The sequence below is a fragment of the Epargyreus clarus genome, unplaced genomic scaffold, assembly GCF_041222505.1.
Source record: "Epargyreus clarus isolate Ecla_fem2 unplaced genomic scaffold, WU_Ecla_fem_2.2 ptg000004l, whole genome shotgun sequence".
Classification (NCBI taxonomy): domain Eukaryota; kingdom Metazoa; phylum Arthropoda; class Insecta; order Lepidoptera; family Hesperiidae; genus Epargyreus; species Epargyreus clarus.
In genome coordinates, this window is record NW_027332212.1 from 11,443,935 (window position 1) to 11,456,438 (window position 12,504).

At 33.0% G+C, this 12,504-nt stretch overlaps 2 protein-coding genes across 2 annotated transcripts; both read right to left on the reverse strand.

Annotated features, from left to right (window-relative positions):
* Window positions 1-761: 761 nt before the first annotated feature.
* On the reverse strand, window positions 762-6,928 carry LOC140757559 (tRNA (uracil-5-)-methyltransferase homolog A). Its single transcript, XM_073093322.1, has 11 exons — window positions 6,619-6,928; window positions 6,108-6,258; window positions 5,643-5,821; window positions 4,937-5,257; window positions 4,599-4,736; window positions 4,269-4,384; window positions 3,785-3,893; window positions 3,308-3,430; window positions 2,681-2,873; window positions 1,573-1,790; window positions 762-994 (listed from the first exon to the last, which is right to left on the reverse strand). Exons 1-11 carry the CDS (start codon window positions 6,772-6,774, stop codon window positions 836-838), a joined length of 1,863 nt encoding a protein of 620 aa, XP_072949423.1. The 5' UTR covers window positions 6,775-6,928; the 3' UTR covers window positions 762-835.
* A 2,447-nt stretch (window positions 6,929-9,375) lies between these two features.
* Window positions 9,376-12,285, reverse strand: LOC140757560 (AH receptor-interacting protein). Its single transcript, XM_073093324.1, has 6 exons — window positions 12,131-12,285; window positions 11,866-12,051; window positions 11,342-11,504; window positions 10,822-11,008; window positions 10,274-10,416; window positions 9,376-9,823 (listed from the first exon to the last, which is right to left on the reverse strand). The coding sequence occupies exons 1-6, from the start codon at window positions 12,206-12,208 to the stop codon at window positions 9,603-9,605; spliced, it is 978 nt and encodes a 325-aa protein (XP_072949425.1). The 5' UTR covers window positions 12,209-12,285; the 3' UTR covers window positions 9,376-9,602.
* Between the last annotated feature and the right edge of the window lie 219 nt (window positions 12,286-12,504).

A 12,504-nucleotide genomic window follows, 5' to 3' on the forward strand; every position in this document is an offset into this window, starting at 1 on the left:
CGAACTTGGCACGCGAAGGCACGCCGGCATCCACTGCCCGACTTTATTAAATTCCACCCTGAATTAATCCGTCGCTCTCAATTTAGAGTAGGAGAACAGCGGAGAGCACTTAACTTGTTTCAGTAATCATTTTGTTTAATCAAGAGGGCTATCTAGTTTATCGCCAGGTTTTCTTAATTTATGAAGCTTGGAATACCTAAGCCTTATTTATAAACATTGCAATATCTTAAGTTTTAAATAATTTGTAGAGTATCATTTTTTTTCAAATATACCTTTGTGGTTTGCTTTGCTTCTCAAATAAGGGTCTGAGATCCGAATCCTAACTACGGACCTCTGATTGTTTCAAAGTTACGTGCACTTTAGAAATTATAATTTGCAAAAATTGAAATAATTTGGAATTGAATTGAATTATAATTTGGAAGAACATAAGAATTCCTTAAAAAAAGTTTTCAGTCTACCAATTTGCTAAACCCTCTCATTTCAAGAGTTCTGTGCCCAGTTGAACAGTTGCAGGTTGATGAATGTACCTATCTAGGTATGGAAAATTTAGGTATTATCAGTCTTATTTTAGATCTATTGCTTTTAGTTTAAATAATATCTTATCTGATCTAATTGGCTCGATTTTTCCTTAGACATTAAGAATTGGAGGTACGGCAATGCGTTCGTTGAGCGGCTAAAGTGTTCTTATGAAGAATTTCGTTATGCTTGTGTTTTAGTATGTTTTCGTACGTGAACGCTGATGTAGGTAAATAAATAAACCATTTAGTAAACATTATAAAGAAATCCTTTATTCTTAATAAAATATTAATTGTTAAAAATAAGAATGAAAAATAGGTCAAGTGTGATTTTCCGTGCTGTCTACATTATTATCTTCGGCCGATTGCGTGTCGCTCGGTTGTTCCTCTTTATTTTCTATTTCGACATCAGATTTGGTTGTTTCTTCGCTCGTTACAGCTTTATCTGCACTTTCAACCTCTGCAGCTGCAGAATTTTCCTGTCAAACAATATTTACATACACTTAATCGAAATGTTTTTAAATAATTTTAAAATAGACCTGTAGTGTGAAAAACGAGTTACATGAAGACGTGATCAAATATTAAAGTACCAGTTACACATGGCGGTTGGTTCACTTTTGTTGTTTTTTGAGGTTAAACGTCGGCGTTAGGTAGATTTATTCAACAGTAATGTACGTGAACGGTAGTGACTATTAACCATCAGATCAACTGCAAATTTATTTGTTACTCCAATCCTCTAAAATAAATGTTAGAAATCAAATTACGCCACTGCGTAGTCCGGTTGCTTTCCGATGCAGATTCCAGAGTCTTCTACGTAGCGCTGAGAATGATCAATGGGGAGCTTTAGTGCGTCAAAAAACATAAAATTTGGTGCCGCGTAAAACTGCTGGTCCGCTCTGAATATAGAAATGTGTCGCGTCGCCATAGCAAATTGTATGACTTCATCTGCTCGCAACAACGTCAGAACGGACTAGCAGTTTGGCGCAAACTATTCCCTATTCGTCTATAAAAAAAGTCCGACGCGCGGTGAAGTCACAGCTCAGTATGGGCAGCTCACCTCCCGCTGGAAGAGCACGACGAGCTCGACGTGTTTGGTGTGCGGGAACATGTCGACGGGCACGGCGGCGACGGGCGCGAAGGGCGCGCCGCGGAGCGTCTTGGAGGTGGGGCGCGCCAGGTCCAGCAGGTTCTTGGCCGCGGCCGCCGGGCTGCACGACAGGTACACCAGCCGCCGCACCTTCTCTGTGTTGCGGAGTTGGGTCACCGCACGCATGTCTGTACAAAAATGTAGGATCTCTTAGCTGTTAATTTACTAATACCGACTCTAGATCGACAAACAATATCGATCTAGAGTCGGAAGTATTCAAAAAATTCATACGTATTTTGATCATATTTTCTCCTTCTTCATAATTATTTATAAACTCAATTACATATTGATTTTTTTAAGATACATATTATTTTGTATTCAATACATATTTGATCTATTTAGTCGTATCTTTAGAAACAAATGTTTTTCGGAAAAACATATTTAAGGCCTGGCCACACAGAGTGCGTATTCTAGCGCCGCGCTAGGGCGTTAGTGCTAGAAGTAAATCCTGACGCCGCTCAGTTGTATTGTACTGAGTTAATAGTAAGCGGTCACACAGAGGTCTCCTACGCACGCGCCTAATTTTTCTCATACCTTGCTTCGACGCTTGTACGCAAATCTGTAAAAAATACAACGCCCGGCGACAAGAACGCCGAACGCCGAGCGCCGTGACAAGCGTACGCGTACGTGCTCTGTGTAGTAACCCCGCTCTGTAGTAACCCCGTACAACACAACTCGGCGTTAGAGCACGGCGTCAGGTTTTTATTCAAGCGCTGACGCCTGGCGCGGCGCTAAATACGCGTTCTGCTTGGCCGGGCCTTTATACTAGTAGATGAAAAAAAAAATAGGCTGCCCACTGATTCGACTTTCGTAAAAATTATCATTGAAATAAGCAATGGTTTAAATTATTTGTTCGATAATTCTAAACTTACGTAAAACATCTTTAAGAAACATATTATTATTTTATTGACAATAAATGAAAAAAACAAAAATGTCTTGTATTTGACTTAATTTTTCTGTCTTCTTGTATAAGTAGGGCTTCTGCGTAGATAATGGATAATATTAAAACCCAACTAACGCAAGCCAGCTCTGGGCGGGTCGACGATAGCGAGCAGGTCGCCAGCGGGCGCGCGCGCCAGCACGCCGGGCAGCGCGTCCTCCGCGCGGCCCGCGTAGAACTCCGCGTTCGAGATACCATTCAGTTTGGCATTCTCCCTCGCGTCACTCACCGCCTCCGGGACCAGCTCCAGACCCAACACCTTGCTGCAATGCTGGAGTAAAATAAAATTAAGATTACTATACTTAGTGTCAGTGGTCCCTAAGGTCGTCGGAGGCCCGGAGCGGAAAGTTGGATGGAGGCCCCCAGAGTAAAAAGTTTACATCTTTGATTTTTCTTAATTACAAATGTGTCATAGATTTATTCGCCGAAAAATACGTTTGATTCCAGTGACCTTTTTTTTTGAGCTGAGTTTAACAACAACAACAATATACAAATAACAAGAAAAATAATGGTTGAACCCCATTGTTTACTGAGGCGGGGTTCGTAATCTACTCGTAAAATAGATACAAATTATAAGTATTGTTTTTTCATTATACAAATTAAAAAGAAATTGTCGATCACAATTTTTTCCTTCTACAAGTACTAAATCAAAACATGTTACTAACTGACAAGATTAGATTTAATGTTACATAGCAAAACTCTTACCTTAGCAAAACACAGGCCTATAGTTCCAGTACCACAACAGATGTCCAGTACGGTAGAATCAGGCTTCACTTGGCTTAAATCTATCGCACTCTGATAGAGAATATTCGAGCCTTCTGTATTTACCTAAAATAGTAAGTATTGTATATTATTTATAAGATATACATTATATTTATCTTATATATAAAATTCTCATGTCACAATGTTAATTACCGTCCTCCGATACGGCTTTACCGATTTTCACCAAATTTTATATGCATATTCAGTAGGTCTGAGAATCGGCTACTATCTATTTTTCATACCCCTAAGTGATAAGGGTTGTTCACCCTTCATATTTTTTTATTTATATGGCACAATGTTTGCCGGGTTAGCTAGTATCTTATATCAAGTTTAATGAAAGGTCATATACATGTATAATGTATATAGTATCTTAACTTTCAAATGAGCAATTCATGCATGATAAATATAAATAAAAAAAACCTGGAAGAAAGCTTCAGGCGATATCCTGAACTGGAGCCCCAGTATTGAATCAATGATGTGAGTTGACCCCATCAGATGAACGGCCCTAGAGCCATCTTCGCCAGATCTCCTGCAATAATGATAAAACAAATTCTCTTATATAATTATATTGTTTACAAAAAAAATATCATCAGCTGAATTTTGGAAAATTTAATGTTTCTGAAGTTATGAAAGTTACGTTCATTAAATAAACTTATGAAATAAAAAAAAAGTGAAAGCTGTGAACAGTTTATTTGCACAAATAAATAAATAAGTAAACATAAAAATTATTATTACATTTTCTCTAATCTGCCTGCCCTATTTCCAGTGGACCTTCTGCATATTATTATTTTTCTAGTTATTAAAAATTGTGTATTTATTAAACCAAATTGCATTGTTACAATCGTGGAGATTCTACAGATGTTCATAAATAATCACATATCTACCTCAAATATCACATATTTACCTTTGAGTTAGAAGCTCGAAATACACAGACTTGATACCACAAGCTACTGACTCATCTGAACTAAAATGCTGTATAAGTTGCTTCTTCAATGTGTTCAATTCATCTTCGGTTAGCGTCTAAAACATTTAATTTGCATCATACACTATACGGGTGAAGGTAAAGTGTTTTCAATAGCATATGTAATTGAATACATACAACCAGCATTAAGAGCAGAAAATGTCACTCAATAGAGGGTTGCTGAGTCTCTTCACAATTAGTAAATAACTGTAAGTTAACATAAAATAATAATTAATTGCAATTAATAGGAAGGCGATTGGGACATGGACGAACCTGTGGATGCATGCTGATTATAAGCATGATATCTCCAGAAAATTTGGAATGCCTCACAGTCAAGTATCTCCAGTAGCCAGAATAATCTGCGGGCGAAAACGGCGCCATTTCTGATTTCCGAACGAAATCTTGGAATATCTAAAATATTAAATACTTCAATTTAATGTTATTACTTATTACATAAAATAATAATTAATTGAATAGGTAATCAGGTATAGAAACATAGTAAAGGTAAAAGCAATTAGGGTTATTAAGGTAAATTTATTTGGCAATTTATTAGGATATATTGAATACTATTGTATGAAATTAATGCAAAAATGTCAACTATATTGTCATACCAACACAGCCTTCTTAGTTTCATCAGATATGTGTATTTGACTGTGTACGGGCGCCACTGCCACCGTGCCTGTTGCATAGCTGCCGAGCCTGAACCCAACAGTTGGTTTCCCTGTCTCCTCATCAATACCAACAGTGCACTCACACTTGTTTCTATAGCCCTCGGTCACCGGCGACCTCTGTATAGGCTTCAGTTCAAAACTCAAGCCATTGTACAATTTCCTGTTAGCCTCTATGTCACCCCTCTTCTGTTTATAAATTTTCCACAACTCGTTATCAAAATTCATAAGCAAACGTCGTATTTCCTTCTCTTTCAATTGTAGCTGCAATCATAAATAAGAATTAAATATGTAACATATGTTTTATACAAATAATACATGAACTCTTCCTTCAAGAATGAGTATTATTGATCAGAAAAATGCTAAAAAAAATAGTTACTTGATTGATTGTGTGAAAAAGAGCACCAAAAATTGTACAACCTTATTTTAAAATTATGTAGTAAACCAAAGACAGTAATGGACATAGTTAAATTACCAGCAAGATTTTGCAAGGGATATATATTTGCTTACATAAACAAATGTTTAAAATGTTATATTTAACTATTTTGCTATTATTGTATATTTTAATATTGTACAAATGACTGATTGAAGCATAAAATATGTGAATATCACAAAAAATATTTTTTTTATATTGAGTTTCATATAATACCTGCTCCTCATAATCAATATTCCAGTAAGGAGTTGTGGCATCTTTTATTTTCTGCTCTTGACTTCTGCCATCATCTTCTTTCACTTTCTTTTTATTTTCTCCTTCTTTTTCCTCCTGTTTCCTCTTTCTAACTAGGGGGTCAGGGGCAGGTTTTGCTGCTTCAGCATGAAGTGTTTTTCCTAGAGAATTATAATAAAAAAATATGTAAAAAATAGAGTACTTAGTACAAAAAACTACTCTAATATGCAATGAAGCAGTGTGGTGGAATTATAGCTAACTAGAAGTGAGTGTGAGTACTGTACCTAACTATAGTGCATGTTGCATGCGTGCATGCAAAAGAGTTCAGTACTATTACTATTTAATGACTAAATTAAGAAGAACTTAAAATCTAATTCAAAACTGTGACTTTAGAAGTATAAGAATCAGGCAAAACAATATTGAATAACATATTAAAAAGATAAGAACCCTTCCAAGAGTATCCATTTAAAGCAGTAATGGCTCTGTTTCGGTCCTCTTCATTTTGGAAACAAGCAAAGAGCCATTTGCTGCCGTTGCAGGGGCGTTTGATCTTACTCATGTTAAGACCTAGTTTCTGGTTCATCAGTTTCTTCAGTTCCTACAAAAACAATGTTGTTATTGAAGTTTTAGGCCCGATTGTGATTCAACCCAGATGCTGCACATTCACATTTGTTTTTACCTTAAAACAACAATGGTAAGAGGTAAGAGGTGGTGTAAAACTAAGATAAGGTAATTATAAAGTAATCTAAACTTCTCATGAATAGCAACAATACTGAGGCCGACTTCAATTCGATGATTACAGATGTCTACTGCAATGAGCCCATACCATCAGGTGGTCTGTTATCACGTTAGTTGCTTCAATTAAATACAAAAGAACGCCGACACTACTTGTCTTTTTGTACCAGTCGAATCAAAACACATTATTATGACTTAACATGACAAAAGTAGTAGTACCTACCGCAATTCCGTAGAATTTTGGAAGACCTCGTACTTCAATTTTAAACTTCTCCGACGAAAAACCTCCGCGGTCGAGATACGCATACTCTTCAGTATTCTTAACGCCTTCCGCAATTTCAGGATTTGTATCCATCGTTTTACTGACCTCTTCCGACATTTTAATTTCTCTATTTTATTACTTGAGTGATTGTGTGATTTTATATTATATTGTATTTTAAACTTTACCACATTTTAAAACTGTTTATACATTAAAGTTTGGGTCGTACGATTTTGGAGGTTATGTATATATCAGTGACAGAATCGTCTATGGTCAAAACAACTGTCAAACTATTACTATCTAGGGATGGGGTCTGTTTCCAAAAAAGGTGTACATTTAATATCGATATTTGAATATTAAAAAAATGTTTTAGATATCGATACGAAAAGTAAATAATGGCTATACATATTTTTTTATGAATCTGATATCCACCGTAATTACGGTGTCTTTCCACCAGAGACGTGTGAGGTAGTTAAGCGGTGTACGTAGTCGAAGCTAGGCTAAGCTAGCAAATCCTTGCTATAAAAATTCTTAACAAAACTGGCCGCGATTCTTAGCTTGCATCCGTAGGTCCAACTCTTAGCTCGCATCTCGTCATACAAAAAACAAAGCTTATATTATAGCAATTCGACCCAAGCTAAGCTAAACAAATGAAGACGAAGCAATCCCAATTTATGGATTCAACATACCTCTAACCTTAACTACCTCTTAGGGTCTTTCCTCCAGGGATATTCTGGTGGAAAGACACACTAAGATGTACCTAATTATAAAAATTAAAATACAAAATATTCGGAATAATTTATTTCAGTAAGTAAAATATAACAGCTGGTATTGTTAAAATATTAGTATTATTAAATAAAGTGCAATAAATATTGAAACGATATAGATCTAGGGTTGCCTCATTGCGAAATGATCCATATACCTTGGGCACTCAACTGTAACTTAACCACCGTAATTCATTATTGTGTATAGTTAGATGTGATTTACCTCTTCCTACCACGCTGATAAGTAGACGTCGGATAATATGCACTATCAAAAGGGTGAAATATGCACTAAAAGGGCAAAATATAGCCAAATATGCACTATCAAATTACTATTATTAAGTTTTACGTTTTTTACGCAAATTTATATAGGGTATCCACCAGTCAATGGTGTCAGAGTCTCTAATTATTGACATTACGATCAATTTTTATAGACAAATATAAAATTATTTTTCATTTTTGTCGAAACAATAAAATGACAGCCATATTTCCAGCCATGTTACCAAAGTGGATATATCAAACTTTGTTATTATTTTCTACATAATATATTATAAGTTGATTCAATTGTATTCTAGGAGGTTTGAGCGGGGTACCCAGTAATACGAGTTGTACTCAGTACAGGGGCCCTGGCAACGTTTTGTAATGTATCTGTGAATCAATAAATCATTTTTTCATTTTCATTTTCAAAGTGTGAACATACGAGAACATTTTATAATAACTTCTAAACTAAAAATATATATTATATGTATATTTAGATATTTTTTGAATAAGCGACTAAAAACAATGAACATAATTGAAGAAATATACATTTAATAAAACTTTGAATTTTTTTTTCCAAAATTCTGAAAATCAAGGTCATCTAAACTTTTAGTATTTCGTAACTAATCGTAATATTTATGTTATATTTGGGAAATAATGTAAATGGGGTATCATTCAACTGTAACTTTACAGTTATGAACCATGAAAACAATACCTACGCCAAATATTTATAACTACTGATATGCACTAACAATGAAAAAGTACTAAAATATGCAATAACGCCAATAAAGTGGCGTTTTATGCATTTGCATATAATCCGATTCTTATTGATAAGTAATAAATAATTTTACATACATTTCAATTATTTTCACATTTTAGTTGGAGTGCATATTTCACAATAATATGGACTTTCGTTATATATTTCGGATCTACTGGATATTTCGCAACCCTAACTAAACTGAATAACATAAAATATCTCTTGAATAGTTTAATTAACTTAATTATAATAATCTCGCTAATAAAATCATTAATTCTGTGCAAAACAAAATAATAAGTAATAAATTTTGCTAATAAAGTTAAATTACGACTATAATAATTATTATTTAATTTTATCTACATACTAATTTTCTACTTGAGTTTGTGAGATAATTACCCTTATTAAAACAAAAATAAATAAGACATATTTTTAAAGCATTCTTATGTTGAAACATTTCAATCAACTACGCGGTTTTATTTTTTTGAACTAATCATGATTCATCTTTCATTGCTTCTACACCTGCATGCATTTTGATAAGTATTTCTAAAAAAATCGGTCTAATTTGACATTGAGAAGTGTGCAAGAAATCGATTACAAAAGCATGAAAAAATATCCATTGCGAAGTATGGAGGAAGTAGTCATTTCAAACAATAACTTAGACTAAGTTCATCATATCATGAAGTCAAAAAGAACTTAATGAGCTGACTACACGTGGTATCTATTCTATATAAGTTAGACTAGAACAACTAATGTCAATTGTCAATATAAATTAGGTACATTTCTAGTACTATATGTACAATGTTAACTTTAATGGAAGTCATAATATACCCTCTCTCTAGGGGTTTTATTGAAGCCTAGTAAGCGTGAAGAATTTATAATTAAAAAATATAGTTTTATAATCTTTTTCTAACAACTGTCTATAGTTGTGTGTAACTTAAAAACTTAAAAAAGCCTCTAAACAATCCCCGACACTGTAAACCATAACAAAAAGGGAAATAATAAAAATATCACCTTATTCTATTAACCCACACAATTGCCTCTACCAAAATTACTAATCTAATTAAAAATAAATATTAAGTCGTATTAGTTGTACATTAGTATTTCGTTTTTAAATATTATTTGGCATAATGATAACTTCGATGTTTATAAGACCTCAAAATGGCCTTTTGCTATCATTGTGCACTTTTTTCTTGCTGAAAAAGATTTTTTAGAACATCCTTGTCTTGTTCAGATTTATCTTTTTTAAGCTGATGGATGATTTCAATTTCCTTGTCCACAGCTGCTTTCATAGATGGGTTTATGCGTTTAAGCCGATAAAAATCTGCCAGGGCTTTTTCTGGGTTCCAAGCCCCCATATGCGCTTTTCCTCTCCGATATAAAGCTTTTTCATTATCTGAAATATTATAAAGAAGGCTTTTGTATTCAACAGATCTACAAATAATTTGTATCAAAAGCATAGCTATGTACATACATAATACATACATATGTACTGGTATTCAATAGTTGTTTCCTGATAACAATGCGACCAGAATAAAGTTTATTATTAAACATTAGCATGTTTATGGACAATTATATTCTTGTAATATTGAGTCACAATATTAATATTTTTCCGTTATTAATGCCATAAATTAAGTGTTACTAACTACTTATTTTTATGTAATCAGAAAAATACACACAATTTTATTTATAAAACTTATATCAGCTAAAGCTGATAAATCATTTTATCAGACTCTTCAACACTACTCAATCTTAGAAAAAATCTCTATAAAAAATTACATGTTCACACCATGTAAATGACACAGTATGCACTTTATATATAAAAGAAATAATTATTTGTACAAACCTCTATCATATTGTAACACATAAGTGCAGTGCTCTATAACGGGATAGTATTCACATTTAACCAATTTACATTGTGCATAATTGAGTAGAAGTGGCAGCTTTGCATTGTTCAAATTTATCCATTCTTCATCACCTTTTCGTTCCCTGTACAATAAACATAATATAATGTTATAACGATAAATATTAAAAATATAAGAAACATTTTAGAAATACCTTAAAATATTTTGTTATAGATAAAATATCTATAGTAAGCATACAAGTTTAAAATAGCTGAAACTGATACTAACAATGATAAAGAATTAAAAATATATGTGATTTATCAATGATCAATGATATACCTAAATAAGACTTGTATTATATGATGAGTTCAAAAAGTCGTCATATTTATAATAATTAATTATGATTTAAACAGTAGGTATATGATTTCACGATTAAATTATGAGGCTTACTTTATTTACTTCTTTGATTATTTGAACAAGTATATTATATAACCCATGGGGTTGCTTTAAAAAGATGATCTTTTAGATTTTCTATAAAATTATACATTACCTGATCATAAGTTGTTCTATTATGCCTAATGCTTGTTTGTACTTTTCCTCTGCTTCATCATACATTTTCTTTCCATACAGTAGATTACCTTTTTCTTTCAACTCAGGTATCATATCAATCCTTTCTTGTATGTTCAATTGCCAAATTTCTTTCTCATACTCATCTTCTCTCTCAACTTTCAATAGTTCTGAAAGTAATGATATGATGAAAATAAACTTGTTATTACATATTTGCAATTATAAGGCATATTATATGAATATAATGTTTTCTCAATATTGTTAATGAAACTCTGTGTATGGATTGAATTCTAGGAATTTTAAAATTGATTGTTTTGTGATATTTTTATTAAAGATTTTTAATTAGAAATTATCCCCTAGCACTATAATAGTCTATTACCATAAGAGATTTAAGGAATAGCTCAACAAAGATAATTATCCAACATTTTAAGAGACTACACAAATCATACACGGAAACATATGCAGATTGCAGTCAGAGATCACAATAAAAGAACAACATTTACCGAAAATAAATTCCAAGTCACTTGGATGGTTGATCAAGCCATCCAGATCCGCATACCCTAGGCCCTCCTGATGCAGTGACATGGTGCAGGAGTGCTTCACTTTGTGTGGTGGCTTGTCCAGCTCGCGCAGGGTTTTAGCCACAAATGGGTAGCTGAATACTAGCTGTGGACAACAGGAAGAGATTTATCATACAAATATAATGTAGGTTGTTAATTTCATACCAATATAATAAGGATTCTTAATTTTAGGAGAATAAAAGCATTAATTTAACTTCAAATATAATTATTATATACCATAGTAGAAATATAATTTACGGAATTTATTGTAGGACAGATAGTTAATAAAACAGACTACTAGACCAACTATTTATAGTTAATTTAGTACATGATCGTACATAGAGGAACAAGTTTTAAAGTACAAGTTGGACTACATTGTATAAGTATGTCTGCTTTCAATCTACAATGCACTTTAGATGAATTTTACAATGTAGAAATTAGTTTGACGTTGGATATTTTACAAATACCTCTTGTTTCACTCGAAAGCTGGCGATTTCTCCCACGGCCATCATTTTTATTACAGTTTCCCAAACTTCCAGCTTGAACTTATGCCCAATAATCATTACCATTGGCTCCTTCTTACCAATTTTTCTACTATCATCAAGTAATACTCTTTGCGGGTCTAATCTCCATGTTTGAAAGTGAAAATGTACCTAGAAAATAACTTTCACGAAGTAAAAATCAATAAATAAAAACATCTGCAAAGATGAGAACACCTTCAGAAAATCTTACCTTGCAACCATCCTTTATTGGCACATATCTATATCCACTATGAATAATATTTTTTACAATACCAGCATTACCAGCCATTTTATTTTTAAGGGAAAAATTGATAAATTACTTTGTTTATCTTTTATGATCCATTATCTTCTTTGGTTGTCAAAATGATAAAGATTAATGTCAAAATTGTCAATGTGTCACACAATTGAATGATGTGATATTGTGCATCTTTCATTCACTCATTCTACATAGAGATTATAAATTTGAAATAAAACTTCTAACTTCTTCTTCAAATTAAACAATATAAGAAAATAAATATTTTACGGGTAAATGAATTTTAGCCAAATATTTCATAATTTATATTTCGAAACTTTACTTTATTGTAC